The 21,240-nt window shown below is 42.6% G+C and overlaps 1 protein-coding gene across 3 annotated transcripts in view; it reads right to left on the bottom strand.

Moving 5' to 3' along the window:
- Positions 1-21,240, bottom strand: part of LOC117362350 (poly(ADP-ribose) glycohydrolase-like) — a 96,254-nt gene that overhangs the window by 65,915 nt on the left and 9,099 nt on the right. Inside the window, exons 1-5 of one of the 3 annotated variants that reach the window (XM_033948591.1) lie at positions 11,041-11,209; positions 8,444-8,939; positions 5,809-5,925; positions 4,138-4,221; positions 3,600-3,674 (exon numbers count right to left, since the gene is read on the bottom strand). In XM_033948591.1, coding sequence (XP_033804482.1) covers positions 3,600-3,674; positions 4,138-4,221; positions 5,809-5,925; positions 8,444-8,926 — 759 coding nt within the window. In that variant the 5' untranslated portion in view covers positions 8,927-8,939; positions 11,041-11,209. The other 2 variants (XM_033948588.1, XM_033948589.1) reach the window with 2 other exon arrangements.

Raw genomic sequence — 21,240 nt, 5'->3', positions numbered from 1 at the left:
AGCTGCTTTTAACATAGGCGGAGCTGAACTGTACCTGATGGAGGAAGGGAAGGAACGGTGGGGCAAATTTGGTCAACGGCAGGAATTGTTTGGCGGACCAAGCACCGTGAAACCGTGAGGAAGGCCGTCGCAGCCTCGCAGCTAGGTAGGGGGACAACAATGGCGCTTATGCTCAAGCCCCCGCTGCAGCTCCTCTCTCGATCCTGGTGCGGTTCGAGAGAGGATTCGTGGCGGCGGCTTGAGCATAAGCGCGATTGTTGTCCATGTTGCCGAGTTTGGTGACGTAAACCCGCGCATGCGCACTAAAAAAAACGCGACAGGATCAGGGAACACGATTTTTAGTGCGCATGCGCGTCCTACCATTTTATTATATTAGATGATTAATTGTGTTTGATCTGACAATCTTTCTGTACAAAACGTTTGATTTTGTTAAAAATCTTAAAATGATAAATAAAGAATTAAAAAAAAAAACATTCCATAGCAGAGGAACAAGAGGAGCAAAAATACCATGTAAAATCTTAAAAACAATAAACACTTAAACTGAATTCCAAAATAAACCAGGAGCCAATGGAGAGAGAAAAGCAAAGGAGTCACATGGTCGAATCTGCTCTTTCCATAGATCAATTTCGCGGCGGTATTCTGAATCAATTGTAGTCTTTGAAGGCAGTTCTTAATGATGCCAAGATAAATGGCGTTACAATAATCTAACTGAGATAATATAATAGATTGGACCAAAACAGAAAAATGACGTTGATGGAAAAGAGATCTAACCTTCCTCAACATTCGTAAGCTGAAAAAACATTTCTTAACCAGAGAGTTTATTCGATCCTTAAAAGTAAGAGAAGAATCAAAAAGTATTCCCAAAATCTTAGAGGAGAACTCAATTTGTAGGGAGACTCCAGAATCCAAAAGTACAGTGGAAGGATGATGATCCAATTTTGGGCCTAACCACAGAAGTTTAGTTTTAGCTGCATTTAGCTTTATCTGGACAGACATAGCACAAGTTTGAAGTTTAGAGATAAAGTGATTTATTTTAAAAGTTAAACTGGAAATATTTGGGTCAATCTCAATCAGTATAAAAATGTCATCCGCATAAGTAAAAAGCGTTTCCCACACTGACAGCTTATAAATATTCAAAGTTGTCATATAAAGATTGAACAAAATTGGGGAAAGCAGAAAGCCCCTGGGGAATTCCACAAGGAGGTTGCCAGGAATTAAAAATATTACCATCAATATTAACTGAATAAGATCGGGACAATAAAAATTTAGAAAACCAAACAAGAACAAACTGATTAAGACCGATATCTGAAAGTAATTGGAGCAAAATGTCATGATGTACTATATCAAACTCCACGGACAAATCAAACTGAAGCAAAATTGAACATTTATTTTGAAGTTGTAGTTGTTGGATTTTAGAAAGAAGAGACATCAATAAAGTTTCGGTACTAAAATTAGAACAGGTTGAAGTAATGAAAATTTCTCCAGATAATTAGTAAGTTGACCTGCTACAATTGATTCTAACAACTTTATCAGCAATGATATATTAGCAATTGATCGATAATGTGAGGGGATAATGGGGTCTAGATCTGATTTTTTCAGAAGGGGAAGGAAAGTTATTTGCCCCATAGACTGCGTAAAGTATCCATTTTCCAGTGAATAATTTAATAAAAAGGTCAACCAAGTTATGACCTGAGAACGAATATTGAAAAAAAGATATAACGGAAAAGGGCCCAATGAACATTTACACTTTCTCAACTTTTCACATAATTTTGATACTTGGTATTCAGAAACTGGGTCAAAAAAACACCAGTAACGATCAACTGGTATCTCCAGTGTAGAATTATTTGACTGAGAGGAGAGATGTCCAATATTTCCTGCAGGAAAAGATTGCCTAATGAGAGAAATTCTGTCTTGAAAAAAACAAGCTAAGACATCTGAAGGAGATAAAGATTGCTCAGACTTTGAGTCAGAATTAGACAGAGTACGCCAGTTCAAAAAGGGTACTGCTCTGATTATTAGACTTAGTTATTTTGCCTCCATAATAGGTTTTTCTCGCTTTCCTAAGTTCAAAATTATATTTTCTAATTGCAGATCTCCAATTTATTTTATCTATATCTGAAAGAGATTTTTTTCCATTTCTTTTCTAGCCTCCTACAATTCTGTATTAGGGCTTTATGAATGGGTAGAAACCACGGTTCATTCCGAACATAGGAGATTGTTTTGGTGATAACTGGCACCAAAGATTGATAGACACATTCTGTAATGGAGCTCCAGTTATGCCAGCTATCATCAATGGTATGCTCCCTGGGAGAGCTAGGGAGAGAATCTAAAACATAAGACCAAAAATGTTCAGGACAGATTTTCTTCCTAAATGTGAAAGTTTTTTTCTGCAAAGATTGTATTGGAATATGACATATAAATGGGAAGTGAAAATTCACCAAGAAAATTGTCAGTCCAGGGAACTTGTTGCCAGCGAACAGTATCAATAGAGGTTTGTTGAATAGTATGATCTAAAAAAGCAACAAGATCTAATGTATGACCTTCTTTGTAGTCACGAAGATCAAAAAGAAAACCACCAGATACACCATTAAAATAAAGGCAATAAGGTCTACAGGACCTGCAATTGGCTGGAATACTATCTTTTACACAAGCAAATTATGATCTTAGGCACCCAGTAAAGAACAGGGGAATTTCCAATGCTCAGCATCCTCCCCACAACTAAATCTTCCAATCTCCAGTGTTAATATTCACCTTCCATGGTTTGCACTGAGGATTGTAGGCAAATCTGCCCCAGCCAAGATACTATAAGTTGTTTTTTTTTTTTGTCACAGTTCTGATCTCTCCCTGAGGATTAACCTGCAATTTAAATCTCTAGCACTGTAATTCCAAAAACATTGCCAGGATGAACTTTCAGTTCTTAAGCAAATCTTTAATGTAGAACTTAAACAGAGAAATTACACTTACAGTTCAGCTGCTTTTACAGAATTGTAACTCCTGCTATCAGCCCACTCTCTACCAGTGTTTCCCTAGGGGTCAGGGAACTGGGGCCCATATGCTCAAAACTAACTGCACCTTTTAATGACTGATGCTAAATCAGTTTTAGCTATCAAATATTTCAGCTATTGATGCCCAAAATGTAAATAAAACGAGCTCATCAATATTCAAATGAGCACTCCAATCAATGCCCAGATGATGCACAAAATAAAGCACTGGTTTTTAACACTTCAAAATCTCCAACAGGTCTGGAAGTGCCGGTAGTGTTAAAAAGTGGGGAAAGTGGATTGGGGGTGTGGGGGTCCTGGACCTTTGGCAGGAAGGAGTGAGCATCCTATGGCAGGGAATGGGCCTTAGGTGCCTGGCTCAGAGTCTTAGGCCCCTCCCAGTGCATCTCAGTATGCACCGGGAATGAGAAGGTCTCATAATTTATAGGAAACTGAAGGAGACTATTACAAAGAGAACTACAAATTTCATCATTCTATAGCTCTATCCTATATTAAAGGCACAGATAATAGGATCTGCTATAGACAATGCTTAATATATATATATTTTAAACACCTGTTTCAATGAATACAGGGGTAGAACATACTGTCAGTACTCACCATTTCAATATACCTGTGGAGGGCATCAAATTTCCAAGCAGTTTCATATTTCTTGTTGTAGGTCTTGATGGCTTTCTGTAGCAAGAGATAACACAATTTGTAAAAATCCATTTATGAAAACCCTTCCATCCCCTTCCAAGAGGCAGTATTCTAAATGGACTAGAGGAGCTCCTGCAGTCCCATCCTCTCTCAGCAAATGATGCTGTAGAAAATGATGCTTGTGCACTGATTATGGGGCTTCTGCAGTGTTCCTACACTCCCAGTGGGAAGTGCTGTAGGGAATAATTTATGCACACCAATTATGAGGGAGCGCAATACTTCTGCAGTCTTAGTCTCTTCCAGCATAATGAATATGTATGAGATCCATTTGCCTTCACTACCTCAATAGATCTCAAGCCAATTCTGTGTGGAAACCCTGAAAGGATTGCGGTCCTCAAGGACTGAGTTTGGGGACCTCTGCATTAGGGAATGGTGCAAGAATGATGACTTTTGGAGCAGACAACATTGAAATGCAGATCTAATAGTATGATGTTGTTACCTCAATATCTTGAGAAGATTTTAAAGGCTTTTTGAGAGCTTTTTCAATGAGTTTCCATCGAGACTTCGGCTTTTTGAGAGCACTCTAAAAAATGTAATTACACAATTGGTGTCAAGAAGAAGAGTTGATAGTGTGATCTCTTACTGGTAAATGCTTCCTTCCTACTATTTTACTCATGTTCAGCTGAAACCACTCCCGATACTTCGGGTGTCTCTTTACTGAACCAACCCCAAATAAATTACTAATATATATATATATTTATTTTTTTTTGCAAAAATACTCCACTTATCCCACCACTCCTGAAGATCCAATGACAACATCTCATGCCCTCCCATCCTCTCAAGTGCTATCGGTGACATTATTACATTTTTATTTAAAAAAAACTTATAGTCTGCTTATACTAGAGACATCATTAAACTTAGAATTTTATTTTAAAAAACTGACCCCATTCACAACAACAATTCATTTAATTTTACATTTTAAAAATAAAACAAGCAGGGAAAGTATGTGAACCACAGCCCGTGGAATACCTTTCAGCCTGTGTGTGTGTGTCCTTTATTCCTCCTGGACTCATCCACCAGTCAAAATCCCTGCCTCCTCCCACACTTGCTCTTGGGTGCTCTGCAGTGTTTATAGAAACCCATACTACTACGGACTCTATATCACCTGGAATGGGTCTTTTCCCTGATTTTCCCGATGCCAAAGTTGTTCCTGCTCTATTAAGTCTTCAGAGTGTTCTAGACAGACACTCATCAAATTTCGTTTTGTTTCAGATTTGGCACTGAAACCACCCCACAATCTGGGTTCAGGTTTTGGTCAAAAATGTCAGTGCATTTTTGCCTGAAATTCACCTGCTTCCTAACCGCAATCACTCTCCATTCTGCAGCAATACCACCAGCGATCACCCTTCCCCCTTTTGGGCCACCCAACCACTCAAAGGACCTCCCCGGGCCTACGTTAAATGCCCTAGTGGTCTAGTGGCCTCTTTCAGGCAAGTGACTTCCAGAAGCTCTTGACCCTGCTAATTCTTCAGCCAAAATGACTGCCAAAGCTGCTACAGAGTGGCCCGTGATCATTGTGACAGGAGATTGTCCCTGCTTATGCTGGCTCCAATCTCCCATCAAAATGGTCATGGGACTTTCAGCAGCAGTCTTGCGAGGCTACCAGGAAAAGTCCCAGCAGCCATTTTGCTTGAGGAACCAATGGAGGTAAAAGCGCTTGGAGATTGTTCTTGTCTAGAAGAAGTCACAAGATCACTAGGGAATTTAAAGGTAGGCCCAAGGAGGGCCTTTGAGTGGTGGGAGTGTGGAAGGATTGTGATCGGGGGGGGGGGGGGGGAGTAGAGAGAGTGGGTGGCTGGCTATTTTGAGAAGATATGCCCTCTGCTGGGGAAAGGGATGGTGGTGGCCCACTCACCCATTCACCACTTTCGGTTTCATTTTCAGCTGCTGATTCAGTTTTTAGTTGAAATCAAGAACCCTGGTTTCAGTCAGCCTCTATCGTGCTCCCAGACAGACATTCTCTACCTCTAATGCATAATTTCTTTCCAACATTCTGTTGGGGTTGGAAAGAATAAAAGCCATAATTTATCAAATAATATAATCCATTTTCAAACAGTGTAGAAGGAGAGAAGAGGATGGTGTAGCTGAACACATCCCTCTTGCTGCTCACCGAGGACTCATAGACATTGTTGCTGGAATAAGGCATTTTGACAACATCGTTGCTCCAGGTGTTGGGAGTCCTAGTATGGAATGGCTCAGGTATCTGACCTGCTATCAAGTTGTTAACCTACAGAAAACACAACCAAACCCTATGGTTAACTTGACACCCGTACATTTTTCTTTTTTTTTAATTCTAGTGCTGTACAATCAAAATACCCCTGTTGGGACTTAAGATTCCTATCACAACAACTGAAGAAGGCAAAACATTGGAACTCGAGATACACAGAACTGTTTAGGGAAAATATGTTATGAATGTTTTTCTCCAATCATTCATAGAACACAAATATCTGGCACACCTCATTTTCATATTCTCAAGTCTGCAACCCTCATACCATTGATCTGAATCACTCTTTTACAAGCAGGGACTGTCTATTGTATGTTAAAATGTACAGCGCCGTGTACGCCTTTCAGCGCTATAGAAATAATAAATAATAGTAGTATTTATTGTGAGCTTCTATACCACTAATGACTGGTGAGTCAATTCAGAGTGGTCTACGTGAGCTTCTGTAAAGGTGTTATGGTACATTAGTTACTATAACATACAGGTTCACTGAATTTTTCTAGAAACACTACAATAATAGGGTTTATGTTTTGGAAATAAGGCAAAGAACTTACAGACTTTGTCCAGCCCATTTCATGTTTTGGAACCAAATGTGACTATATTGGTGAGTTAAGGGGTTTGAACTGTGTCTTCTACAAATTGTATGTAATCAGGCTGCATCATGGTCAATATGGGGCTCTATGTTTGGATCCCTTTTCATGGAGATTGGGTGAAAGTACAAACTATAACCTACTGTACCTTGTCTACTCCTTAGTTATCTCATATCCAGATTACTGTGATTTTCTTTACCAGGTTTCTGGATCTCAAGATCTTTGTTGACTACAATTAGTTTAAAATTCAGCTGTGCGCCTACTCACCAAATCCTGTAAATTTGATCATGTTACTCCTTTAATCTGATCTTAACACTGACTCCCAGTTTCTCATTCTATCACCTACAAAATACTTTTACCGGCCTATAAATCTTACTAGTCCAGATTTCTACCCCATTTTACCTATTAATACCTTACATATCCTCCAGATCTCTTTGCTCCTCACAACATAATTGTATAAAAGAACTGACCCATCAACAAATCTGCTTTGCTACCATACGATGTAAAATATTTATTGTAAATGGATCCTCTCTTTAGAATGCACTCCCTTTACATCTTTGTCTGGAATCTTCCCTTACTAAATTTAAAACTGGCTTGAAATCCCTTTTTTCAGACACATTTCATGACCACCAATAATTTGGGCTTCTGCTAAGTTTGGAACACAGTAATGAATAAATTTGCTAGCCCCAATTATCTTCTCTTCCTCCCCCCCATGACTTACTACTTCCTCTATCTTCTTTTTTCTCATTTACTCTCTCTGTCCTATTAATATTGTAGTACTTTTCAAACTTTTATTCATTTTTTTATATGTAAATTACCTAGATGGACCCCCTGAATGCAGTATATCAAATCTGAATACAACTTGGAAAGTTCTGCACTTCCCATCCTCATATTTAATACAAGATTCTCTCAAAAGGTTACCTCATTACCTACTAAAACATTTGTAGGGTCTGCTCTTTGAAGGGTCTATTTAAAAATGGGACTGCCCACAAATACCAGGTTCCTGATAGGAAGAATTCACAGTCACTAATAAACTTTGCAAATCTAATGCACTGTTGAACTTTGGTTTTCCTCTCAAGACTGCATCTTGGGATGCACCTTGGAAGAGCCTAAAGCCCTGATTGACCCAGGCGCTTAAAGCCCCTCCTATATGAGGAGCCATAAGCACCTGGGCCAACTGGAATCTTAGGCCCATCTCTCAGTGCATTCTGCAGCCTATGATACCGACTGGCCAGATCCCCTAGGCCCCTCCTATGGGCATCCTTCTTGCCGACAAACTTTCGGGGGGTTTACGGCAGTTCGGGCAGGAGGAACTGGGCATCCCTCCTGCCGTGATGCTTGCATGGGGGTTGCAGTGGGTTCTGGAGGGAGGGAATGGGCATCCCTCCTGCCGGCAATGCTTGCGGGGGGGAAGGGGGGGCGGACAAGGTTCCACAATTCTCTAACCGGCACTTATGACAGATGTTGGTTAGAGAATTATGATTTTAGGCAAAGGACTAAAAGGTATTGTTTGGGTGTTTGGGACTTGGGCAATTTTTTTTTTTTTTTTCGGGAATAGGACTTAATGGTAGTTGAAGTGGCGGTCTGGGCGAATAAAAGCTTGAATGTACAGGTAGGCCTTTATCAGAAAAAAAACACATTTTGAACTTTTTCTTCAAGAATGGACATTTCCCTGCTGCCTACTTTGGGTGCTTAGCGCCTTAGGCCAAAAAGGGACTTAGATGGGGGGGGGGGGGGGGGTTATTATGCTCCTCCACCCACTTAATACTTAGTTGTCAAATAGTGGTATATCAAATCAATAAATCCAATCCAATCCAATTCAACTATATTTCTGCAACTCTTCGGGTTTGGTTATATTATCCTGCTTTCAAAAGAATCAGTGATGAAGTTCATTCATCCTCCCAGCCTGCCCTCTCCCACTCATTTGCACTGACCTGTACCAAGATAACGTGGTTAGATACGGGTCGGAGAGGTCCTTGATGCTTATTTATATGGCCCTTCAGATCAATGATGCTCAATCCATAACATTTAGATGAAATAGTGGAAAAATCTTTTTGCCATCCATAGCTTGTGGCTTCTTCCTGCATCTCAGAGGTGCGTTTACTTGCAAGAGGACTGGGGGCATATTTTTCATCACTATCCTTCCAGGCATATTCATCGTCTTCCTCCTCCTTTCTTGCCTCCCCGCATTTCATACTTTCCATCAATTTATTAGGATCCTTTCTGTCAGATGATAAAAATAATATAGAGGGGTTTTTCTCCCTAACTGCATTCTCCTCCTTTGCTGAGAAGTGTATTTGGTTGCCAACTTCTCCTTGGTCTTTTGAGGTATTGCCAGAATTTCTAGGATACTCTGTCTTTGGTGCAGATTGACCCATACAGCTCTTCACTCCATCACTGTTGTTCCTTGAAGACATGGTCCCAGAGAAGCTGTGGATGAATGTCAAAATGAACGTTATTTCAGTGGAGAATTGCTATCGTTTATAAAGTTACATCCTGTACTTTGCATTCATATAGTAGTGATTATTATTTATAAAGCACCATTAGTGAAACAGCACTGTAGAGTTCCAAGCAATGATTATAGCTTCAACTCTAGTAGTGGGGCACAGAAAAAAAAAATCATTTTTTAGATTTTTCAGCTGATATTCTAGCAGTTTTTTTAGTCTGTTAAATGAGAACATATAGCATCTAAATTTTGTGTGCATTAATTTGGAGGTTTTATGCACATAGAGGTGATTTAGTTGGGGATTCATCAAGGTACGGTAAAGGATTGCCCTTTAACTTATCTTGATGCGCAATGGGATTCAGCAAACTGTGGTATCCCAGTACCTCACAAACAGCATTATTCATGTGGCCCAAGAGCACTGGGCTGTGCAAAGTCGTGGCCTGATTCTCCTGGGCTGCAGTTTCAACTCCTCCATTAATTGCCCCCCCCCCCCCCAAGTAGCTACCTTAAAATTCCATGGTGGCCTGGAGGGGGTCCCCCAGTGGGATCCAGGTGGAGACTAGCAGGGTCTAGAGTGGTTGGCCAGGTGGAGTCTAGCATGGTCTACAGTGGTTGGCTAGGAGCAATGCTGTCTACCCTACCCACAGTGGCTACTAGAGAATGATGCAGGAACAGCGTCACAAGGAGCAGGTTAGGATTGAACTTACAACTAGGGAATGACATGGGGATGGTTATCCACAGTTAACCGCAGGGCGGGGGCAAGGACAGAGCCCACAGGGCGGGGATAGAGACAGAGCCAGCGGGGACAAGGACAAACTTTACCCCCCATGTCATTGTCTAAATACTTAAGACTAGTATCAATATGTAATAGCACTTTATAGAACTGGCAACTGAATTCAGTGATTTAAACTGCAGAAGCTGCTTTTGTATTTAAATAAGTCACAACGTATAAGTTTTGTCCAGGAAAACTCGTGAAACATTCAATTATCCCTGCAGGATAACTAAGTCATTCTCTACTGCAGTGTACTGCAAACTGTGTGCCCCACGAGATTTCAAGTGTGCCTTGAGATGCTGGGAAGGAGAGGCACCAGCATCGGCTGACTGCCTATAGGATGTGCCTCTCGCAGCGACAGACACATCCTGTAGGCAGTCAGCCGCCGCCAGCACCTCTCCTCCTTTATGCGCCTCTTCTTTTTCAGCACCCCCCCCACACACACACAGGCAGCTCAGAGCCCTGTCTGGAGGCCTCTACACGCATCAATGTCAGTGCACTTCCAGGTGCTCTCAAGCCAACTGGTGGCCATGGCTTGCAAAGTTTGCGAGCCACTGCTTTACTCACAACCTCAGGGTGTTCAGGCAGCAGCTCTGACCACTAGACTACACCCTCCACTCCATAAGTAGCTGTCAGTGATCATTATGGGGGGGAGGGGGGGTTTGCAAGGTTTTTCATTTATCAGTTGAAGGGGTGTGGAAACCAAAAAAAAGTTTAGAATCCCTATCTTCGATCAGTGCTTCTCAACCCAGTCCTTGGGCACACCCAATCAGTCATGCTTTCAGGATATCCACATTGAATATGCATAAGATATATTTGCATATAAAAGAGGCAGTGCATGCAAATCTAGCTGGTGGATATCCTAATGTGACTGGCTGAGTATGCTCTGAGGACTAGGTTGCAGAACCAATTAAGAAAAACCATGAAAAGGGAAGATGGGTCTGTGAACAAATGTTTAATTGGGGGCGTGGAAATCTGAGTTCTGGTCCTGCCCTTATTCCACCCCTCTTCCCCTTATTCCATACCTAATCCAGTGTCCTTATCCAACACACTGAACTTTCTGTGCCCAAAATAGAGCCAGTAGTGCCCCCACCCCAATTAGCCTGCTATTAACAGCTCCCACCCCAGTCCAGGCTGAAAATTCAAGTGTCACCTCGAGCTCCTCGTCAGTGTCACAGGAAAACCAGGCCGCCTTTCCGCCCCTCAGCCAGACGACAAACGCTAGGAACGCTTTCGCGCCTCTGCCCGAGGTCCGTCCCCACTAACTGGCACCCAACCTTCTCCTAAAATCAAGCTTCGTTTAAGTCCGTTACCTCCGCAAAATGCCTCCTCAAAAGCAGGTCTCCCGTCTGTCTGTCTCTGACGCGCAAGTTCGGAGTTTCAGGACTTTCGGTTTCACTTCTAGAGAAAACAGGATATTTCTACAGAAAGGAAGGGCGGTCGCAAAAGCCTTACGGGAAACAGCTGCTCTCTGGCCGACATTATAAGGGTCTTATGCAATACAAAAGCACTTCCCTTCCCCCCACCGTAGTGCTTGTGGCGGGAAAAAGGTATTCAATAAAAGATCACAGACAGACGGTGCCCGAAAAGCCTCCTTTCAATCTATTCTCTTCTTAGGCAGCGTTCCAGTAATGACTACTAATAGGAGTGTAGAGAAAAATATCAAATATGCTCTTCAATCGATATTACTCACTGTACCAGCATATTATTTCAATAAATATTTAGTTTAAAAATAGAGAATTCAATAAATTATTCTTATGATGAAAAGTGCTTAGTGCCCTTGGTCTCCTGCATAATTGAAACCGCTAAGAGAACAAATATGGGACCATCATACCACCTTTCCGTCCCATCAGATGTACAATCTTGTGCTGGATGATGTTTCTATAACAGCACAAAACACTACTAGTATATTCTATATGAATTTAAAATTTAATAACACTTATCTGCTGTATAGTGTTGAAGAATGTAGCTTCTAAGCGGTCCAGCAGGATATGTTTGTTTTGGTTTTTTTATTACTATTATTTTATTTTGCTTCCAAGTGATTTGTGCTGAAAGTGACTCGTGCTCATAAAGTGCAAATAGCTTGACTGCTCCAGACCTGCATTACACATGGATGTCAGGGAATGGATTTTCACAAAACACTGCCAGAAACAAAGTAGCATTTCCAGCCAAAACAGATTCATTCTTCCAGTGTATCTTAGATCAGTGTCGCTTAAACTGTGTGCCAGGAGAGATTCCAGGATTTTACTTTATTTTTTAAAAATCTCCTTCATAAGTATACACTAGAATAGAAGACATATATGCCACATAGGCAAGAGTCTGTCAATGGTTTGAGCATCTGTGTGGGTAAGGATTCAACATCATTCTTATGATGTGATTGGTCCAAAAAACTAATGGCATGTAATTTTAGTTTTATTTTTTATGCAGTAGTTATTCTAACTTGAGCAACAAAGCAATCAAGACTTTGTTACTATTTGGATCTTCTTATCTTAGCGAACGTTGATTTTCAGCTCTGACAAATTAAATCGAAAAGAAGAGAACTGATGAAATGCATGTTTGCTTGTCGACTATCGAGAAGTGTTTTGAGTTAATTTGCAATCAAAAACAAGCACATCCATCACATTGATTAGCAATTCTATCTACTTTTGTTTCACCATTGTTATAATTACCCATACAGTGCTTAAAGAATTTTATTTATTTATTTTAAAATCTTTATTACGTTTTCAAAGCTAACAATAAGTGCAAAACAATATACATACAGATATTAATAATCATAATAAGCACTTATAATCAATCAGTATCAATACAAAAAAAAATTAAAAACCCTCTCCCATCCAACATTTTCCATCAGGGAATAGTACCAAACAAAAGATATACCCCCCTCCCCTGGATGTGTGGGTGCTAAAACAATGGAAAATAAAGATAAAAGACAACTATATCGAATCCACAAAAGATGTCAATGGACCCCAAACTAATTTGAATATCTTAGTATGCCCTAGCATGTCAGCATTCATTTTCTCATACTAATAACTTAAGCATAAATTCGCCCACCAAAAAGTAAAACTACGGCGATCCCAATTTTTCCAATTACGAGTAATCATTTGCATGGCTATCCTGGTCATAATAAGGAAAAGCTGACATTTATATCTGTCCAATGAGGGTTTAAGATGCAGTATCATCCCACATATGACATCATATGTCAATGGAATTGATGACTCCAGTATGGTATTAATCTCTCCCCATATTGATTTCCAAAAGTTGAGTATCAAAAGACAATAGAACAGCAGTGTCTCTATATCAAGATGACAGTGCCAGCATCTATTAGATTTTGAACTATCTAATTTCTGCAAAAGAACAAGGGTCCAGAAACTTCTAAAATAAATTGGAGCAAATCTGAAGTTCTTCCATTGAATGTATACTGTGTAAATGGTTTATTTGACCCATTCCCATTCCTTTGGATGGAAGAGGGTATAATGATTCGAAAAAAAATTGGAAGACACAATGACAGTAAATGAAAAATCCTTATTGTTGAAAGTCAAAGACATGTGTGAGCATTGGAACCCTTTACATCTCTCTTGGTGGGGGAGAGTGGTTCATAGACAACTCGGCGAAAGACAAAGGCGCGCGCCGACAACTGAGCGCAAGACGGAGGCGCGCGCCGAAGAAAATTACAGTTTTTAGGGGCTCTGACGGGGAGTTTTGCTGGGGAGCCCCCCAGTTTACTTAATAGAGATCACGCCGGCGTTGTGGGGAGTTGTAACCCTCCACATTTTACTGTAAACTTAACTTTTTCCCTAAAAACAGGGAAAAAGTGAAGTTTTCAGTAAAATGGGGGGGTTACAACCTCCCCACCCCCACAACACCCCCACAACGCGGCGCGATCTCTATTAAGTAAAGTGGGGGTGTTTCCCCCACGCCCCCCCGTTGGAGCCGTAAAAACAGTAATTTTCTGTGGCGTGCGCCTCCGCGCTGCGCTCAATTGTCTGCGCGCGCCTTTGTCCCGGCGCGCTTTTGACCTGACACCGGGGAGAGTAGAAACCATCAAAATGATGATTTCACCTATAGTTTGCTATCAAATGAGTATGTTGCCAGTTTATTTTCAAGGGTCCTTTTATAAGAAATTGGATGGGATTCTTACAAAATTCCTTTGGCTTGGTAAAATTTCTAGAATTGCCTTAGTATCTTTGCAAAAATCACAATCAGCGGGGGGGGGGGGGGGGGGGGGGGTAAATTTTCCAAATTTTTACAGATATCATCAAGCCTTTATTTTGCGTCAGGGTATGTATTGGATCCTTCCTGAACTCATGGAGGATCTGCCAAATTGGTTGATGCTGAAAAGTCATCTATTGGCCCCGTTATGACTTAACCATATTTTGAATATCAAGATTCTTCGAATATATAAAGATAATGTTATTCTTCTTTCCACCTGAATACATTAAAATTTATAAACAACTTAACTCCTACTCCAATACAACAATCCACGTGTCAATCCCTATGGTTAAACTCCAACATACAGATTGGCGAGTCTAAAATCCTCTGGAAACATTGGCTGAAGACAGGCATACTACTCTGGATGATGTAATTTCAAATGGGAAAATGGTTAATTTCCTACAACTGCAACAATCATTTGGTATCTCAAAGTCTCAAGCTTATAAATGGTTGCAGTTGAAGCCGGCCATTCAGAAGGGGTTCCCTGACTGGCAAAATTTACAAAATCAGATTTTCAAGGGCATCAGACTGCTAAGAAGTACAAATTAATATCTGATTATTTAAATAAAAAACCAAAAACAAGCTTAAAAGATATTTGGAGCGAAGTGACGTCACCTCGCTGAATGGCAGCGTGAAGCAGAAGCTCCGTCGGGCTTTTGTGAAAACTCGCGAGTGGCGCTTCCACAGCGTTGTTTATTAGCCACTATTTTCTGCTGCCGGGGTTCCCCTGCTGATGGCGACCCGAAAACGCCTGGACAAGTTTAAATTTTTCGGCGATCCGCCGGAAAAATCGGGCCCGGAGGTGGTGAGTGGCATGGGAGAGAAAAAAAAGATGGCGGCCGGGCCGGCGACTCAGTCCGAGTCGGAAGATGAAGGCATCTCTGACCAGCGGGGGGAGGCTGGAGAGGCACCGAAAAAGTCCATGGCTGCTTGGTTTACAGAGCTAAAGGCTGAAATAATTGGAGTGAGGGGAGATGTGCGGGCGGCGATTGCAGAGATCCGTACGGAGGTCAGTGAGCTTGGAGCTCGGGTTTCAGCTAACGAAGACAACGTGGCTGCTCTGACTACAACTGTATCCACTACCTCTGAGGTTACGGGTCGCCTATCGACTGAACTCCGGGAACTACAGGCACAAGTTGAAGACTTGGAGAACCGCTCTCGGAGATGCAATCTGCGGTTCAAAGGCATCCCTGAAACGGAAGCTTTTCGAGACAGCAAAGAGGTGGTGAGAGCCTTTTGTGCACATTTACTGAGGGCGGATGGAGCTGAAGTCCCTGAGTCTATCGTCTTGGTGCGGGCCCATCGTAGTTTGGGAGCTCCCAGGGCCCAGGGCACACGAGATATAATAGCCTGCTTTGGAGAGTTTACACTGAAGGAAAGTATTTTATTGGCTGGCCGCAGACAAGCAGCTCTCCGATGGAAAGATCTGGCAGTGGGGGTTTTCCAAGATTTGGCGTGGTCTACTTTGCAGAAGCGCAGAGCGTTTAAAGATGTCACACAAGCGCTGCGCACTGGGGGCCATAAATATCGGTGGCTATTCCCCTTTGGCATATGGATGACCATTAACGGCACATCTCGCAGAGTTACCACAGTGTCAGAGGCTTGGGCGGAGATGAGAGCTCTGGGCAGCGGAACCCCGATGGAAGGGGACAGACCTCCAGCAGTAGCATCCACTTCTGCGCAAAGTGAGCCTTGGAGTACAGCGTTGCGTTCTGGCAAGAAATCTGCGAAATCCCAGACCTGAACATGTTTGGACACTGGTATAACCATTTTGATTTGCCTCATTGCGGGGCTTTGCCTGGGCCTGTTGAGCGCAGGCCCTTGAACCTGGCTGGGAGAATTGGAGACGCTGGTTTGACACTGCTCTCTTTGAATGGGGTTTGGTGGTTTATTATTATGTACTGTTTTCATGGTGTCAGTTTAAAGTTGTATGGTTCTCTGGTTGTTGGGGTCTGGGATCCGGGGGGTTCAGTGTTGACAAGTATGGGGTGTGAGGGGTTGGGGGAGTGCTTGGATGATGAGTGCAGGATGGAAAGGGGGGGAGTGGCATATAGTGACAGTGGGGGAATTCATTTGTTGGAAGTTTCCTTGACTTTATAGCTGAGTGATGATTGCCTTTGGGGGAGGATTGCACTTTCTACACGCTGGCGAATCCTGAGGCTCGGGATTCAAATCAGCACAGGGGAGGGGGGCGGGGGGTGGGCTTTGGGGGGGTAAGGGGGGGAAGAGGGACAGGGAAGGAGGGTGATAAGCTTTTCATTCTAGGTTCGTGGAATGTTAATGGACTTAATAGTCCGGGTAAGCGCAGTATTGTATTAAAAGAGTTGACACGCTTGCGATGGGATGTTTGTTTACTCCAAGAAACACATTTAAGGCCTCGAGATGTAGCAGTCCTACAATCTCCATATTTTGATCAAATTTGGACCCACCAGGGGGCGGTGCCGGGGAAGAGGGTGGGAGGGGTGGCCATCTTGGTTAGAAAGGGACTGGGTCTAGTGGTTCAACAAGTCTTTCGGGATAGGGCAGGAAGATGCTTGGCTCTAGTGGCTACCTTACAGGGCCGTTCCATCACTATTATAAATCTGTATGGTCCCAACACTGGTCAAGCAACATATTTTGGGTCCCTTAGAACTGAATTGGTGGGTTTTGTGAAAGGCTCTGTTTATCTGGGTGGAGATTTTAATGTCACCCCAGATGTACAACTGGATCACTCTATGGGAGGGACTCGTTCTCCGACTAGGACCGCTAGGAAGGCTCTTCTATCTTTGTTTTCTTTTCTGGGCTTGGTAGACAGTTGGCGGTTGTCTCATCCTGCGCAGCGCTCTTACACTCACTACTCTCATGCACATAGATTGTATGCGCGCATTGATGGGATTTGGGTTCATCGTAATACTTGGGGCGGGATTCGACAGGCCGAAATTGGAGCTATCCAAATTTCTGACCACGCGCCAGTGTGGGTAGCCTGCGCGGGTTATTGGGAGGGGGTGGGACGTCGTTTTTGGCGACTTAATGAGTCTTTATTAAAAGATCCAGCTGTAATTCGAGAGGTGGGTGCGACCGTGGTTCAGTACCTTCAACATAATGATAATAATACGGTCACTGATGCGACTCTGTGGGATGCACTGAAGGTGGTGGTACGGGGCGTTTTTATTAAATGGGGTGCTCGCCGAAAGCGTTTGCGGGCGCAGCGTTCTTTAGCGCTTCATGAACAACTGGAGCGATTGACGAAGTTGCATCAGAGACATCAGGACCCCTTGGTATATGACCATCTTGTTAAGGTTCGTGCGGAACTCTCCTTACTACAGATGGAGGAGTACGAGTTCTTGCGGTTGCGCCTACGCCACACTGTTTATGAGTATAATAACACACCTGGATCTCGCTTAGCTCGACTTATTAAGCTGAAGCAGGCGAGAGCGAATATTACAAAGATTAGGGATACTGCGGGCACTGTGCATTATACCGATTCGGCTATTAGTGCTGTGTTCCTTGATTTTTACTCAGACTTGTATCGGCCATCGGGTTAAGAGCCCCAAAATAGAAGAGTTATTTGTAGCACTACTTACCCGTCCTGTCTTTTTGTGACTGTGGCTGATAGTTCTCTCTGCCGAAGATCTGACTTCGCCCCCCCGGAAGTCATCGCCGTTACTTTAAGGTACTTTAAATTTCCCAGTTCCTGCAGCTTGTCTCACTTTCATTATTTGTAGCACTATTCACCTGTGCTGACTTTTTGTATCTGTGGTTTGTGTCTTGATAGATTGCCTTAATACAGGGGGGGGGGTTTCTTGTTTACTACTTACTCTCTCCTTCCTCCCCCTAAGCTGATAGTTCTCTCTTCTGAAGATTGTGGCGGTGAATCTGACCCCCACCTCTGGCGGTGAATCTGACCCCACCCTGGAAGTCATCGCTAGTACTTTAAATTTCCCGGTTCCTGCGGCACACACCAAAGGAGTGCATTTAAGGAGCATTTCTTGCTCCTTAAAGCACGAACTTTGGGCGCAACCTCTGAGCACATTTCTTTCCCTGAAACCCTTGACTACAATGAGCTGCATCCTCTCTCCTCCTACCGCCCCTATTCTTCTTTTCATTACCTTCTCACATTGCCTCTCTCCTCTATCTGAAATGGATTCTAAAATACCTGTTATTTGGGGCTCGTGCACACTTTACCAAAACTTTCTAATTCCTTCAACACCAGAGTTAGATATCTACACACTATTCCTCTTCTGCCATATCATCTCCCTCTCTCCACTGCCTACCTTCCTATCAATAACCTCAAGACAGGATTACTTAATGTCCATTCCATTAAAACCAAACACCATCTTATTTATTTATTTTATTATTTATATACCACTTATATCCTAAGTGGTTTACATTCAGGTACTTTATCATATTTCCCTATTTGTCCTGGTGGGCTCAAACTCTATCTAGTCTACCTGGGGCAATGAAGGGATTAAGTGACTTGCCCAGGGTCACAAGGAGCAGTGAAGGATTTGAACCCACAGCCTCAGGGTGCTGAGGCTGTAGCACTAACCCCTGCATCACACACTATCTGACCTCAACCAACAACATGGGGCTCCTTTTACTAACCTGCGGTAGCGTTTTTAGCACACGCAGAATTTTAGTGCGCTCTAAACCCATGCTATGCGGCTAGAACTAACACCAGCTCAAGCGCGCGCTAAAACCGCTATTGCAGCTTAGTAAAAGGAGCCCATAATTTCCATCTTCAAGCTTGCCCCAATGGCTATTTTTATTATTTTATATATGCATTTCCAAATAAGAACACAAGAATCCTCTTGTTACAAAAATTCAGAGGAATGAGTATAAACAAAAGAAGAAAATATACATATATTACGCAAACAAGCGAAGAAACAATTAAGAGAGCAGCAAAACCTGCTCATAAAGAAATAAGTAATATGTAATATTTAAACAATATCTTTAAACTCTTCTTTAGACCACCTTTGAGAAACAAGAAAATTAAAGAGACAAGGAGGTCTCAAACAATACCTATTGGTTACCGACAGTAAAAGGCTTAACGTGACTTATTCTGGTCTAAATTCTCATGCAGCCTGTTTCATACTTTAGTTAACTTTTTTGTGTCCAGAAAACTGTGAAGCTGTTCCGGTACAAAAAAAACATACTTAATTCCAGCATATCTGACTAGACATTTGCAAGGGTAACTTAGTAAAAAATTAGCTCCCAGATTTTTATTATTTCTTCACTCATACTCAAGAGTAATTTTCTCTGTTCTTGAGTGGATTTTGTAACATCGGGGAAGATCCAAATTTTTTCTCCCAAAAATAAACTGGGAGAAATGGAAAAAGGTTTTCATTATCACATTTAAGTCTTGTTCAAAGACAATGAAACAATCAGTGTACAGTACTCTAAACTAAACTAAACCAAACCTTAGGTTTATATACCGCACCATCTCCAAGGTTGTGGAGCTCGGCATGGTTTACAGGAATTGTAATGAGAAAGGAACTACAAGGAAAGGGCTAGATGAGGATCAGAGGAAAGAAGGAAGTTAGAGGGCTAGGATGTCAAATGAGGAGGGAAGTGTTAGATTTTTGAGAATAACCAGGTTTTCAGATGTTTACAGAAGGGTTGGAGAGCACTCAGGTTCCAAAGGGGGGAGGTAAGGTTGTTCCAGAGCTCGGTGAGTCTGAAGTGGAGGGAAGTTCCTAGTATTCCTGGGAGGGAAATGCCTTTTAGAGAGGGGAAGGATAGCTTCAATTTTTGGGTGGGTCTGGTGGTATTAGGATTTGAGGAGTTCCAAGAAAGCGGAATTAATGGAGGGAGGATGCCATGGATGATCTTGAAAGTTAGGCAAATTCATTTGAAATGGACTCTGGGAATTATCAGAAGCCAGTGAAGCTTGAGAAGGAGCGGTGAGACATGATCGTATTTACTTTTTACAAAGATAAGCTTGGCTGCGGCATTTTGAATCCATTGGAGTCTGTGAAGATTTTTCTTTGTTAGGCTTATGAAGATAGAATTGCAATAGTCCAGTCTGGATAGGATGATGGATTGGACAAGAACAGCAAAATGATTTTGGTGGAAACAAGATCTTACTTTCCTCAGCATGTGAAGGCTGAAATAACATTTTTTTACCAGGGAGTTGAGGTGGTCATTGAAGGACAGTGTAGAATTGATAATGACACCCAGGACCTTGCTGGAGAATTCGAGCTGCAGAGTGGAGCCAGAGGACAGTGGGATTGAGGTGGGTAGCTGAGCTAAGTTTGGGCTGAGCCAGAGAAGTTTTGTCTTGGATTCATTCAGTTTCATTTGGACGGTGTGGGCCCAAGATTGGAGGTTCGAGATACAAGAGGAAATGTTCTCTGAGAGATTAGTGAGGTTTGAGTCAGTCTCAAGAAGGACAAGGATGTCATCGGCATAGGTATAAATTGTTTCAAGGGGGGATAGACGGAGGAGTTTTAGAGAAGACATATAAATGTTGAAGAGGATAGGAGATAGAGGAGAACCTTGCGGGACTCCGCAGGTTGGTATCCAGGGAGAGGATGAGGTGCCATTCATGTTGACAATGTAGGATCGGGAACGGAGGAATTTTGAGAACCATTCGAGGACTGTAGAGGTGATGCCAATCTCAGAGAGTTGGTAAATTAGAATATCGTGGTGAACGACGTCGAAAGCAGCAGAAAGATCGAATTGCAAGAGGACGGCGAACTTGTTGTGGGAGTGAAGTTGTTGAATCTTGGAGATTAGGGAGGTCAATAGGGATTCGGTACTGAAATTGGGGCGAAAGCCATATTGGTAAGGTAGGAGAATGGAGAATTTCTCAAGGTAACGGGGGTTACGTTGCAGGAAACCCCGCGAATTGTGAAAAACTGCGAATACGGTTTTTCAATGGGGGAGACTGGATAGGGCAGCGGGAGAGGCAGGAGAGAGCAGCCGGAGCGCCGGCAAATGCAGGAAATCACTCACTGTATGCTCCGACCACCTCTTCCTGCACTAAGTCGGGCCTTACCAATCAGGAGCTGCGTGTCAAAGCAGCTCCTAATTGGATAAGGCCCGACTTAGTGCAGGAAGAGGCAGTCAGAGCATAGAGCGAGTGATTTCCTGCACTCGCCGGTGCTCTGTCTACTCTATCCTGCCTCTCCCGCTGCCCTCTCCTTGTCGGCAGTTCGCGGTCGGAAAATACCACGAATGACCGGGACCGTGAACCTCCGACCGCGAATGACTAGGGGAACACTGTACCACTATATTGAATCTCTTCCTCGGAGCTCTCAAGTATTCCAGTTATATTATTTAGATCCATTTCCTGCGATTTATCAAGAGATTTCTGATTTTCG

Source organism: Geotrypetes seraphini, chromosome 6 (genome assembly GCF_902459505.1).
Source record: "Geotrypetes seraphini chromosome 6, aGeoSer1.1, whole genome shotgun sequence".
Lineage (NCBI taxonomy): Eukaryota > Metazoa > Chordata > Amphibia > Gymnophiona > Dermophiidae > Geotrypetes > Geotrypetes seraphini.
Note: the sequence above shows the minus strand (reverse complement) of the source record. Positions and strands in the feature narration are given on the sequence as shown.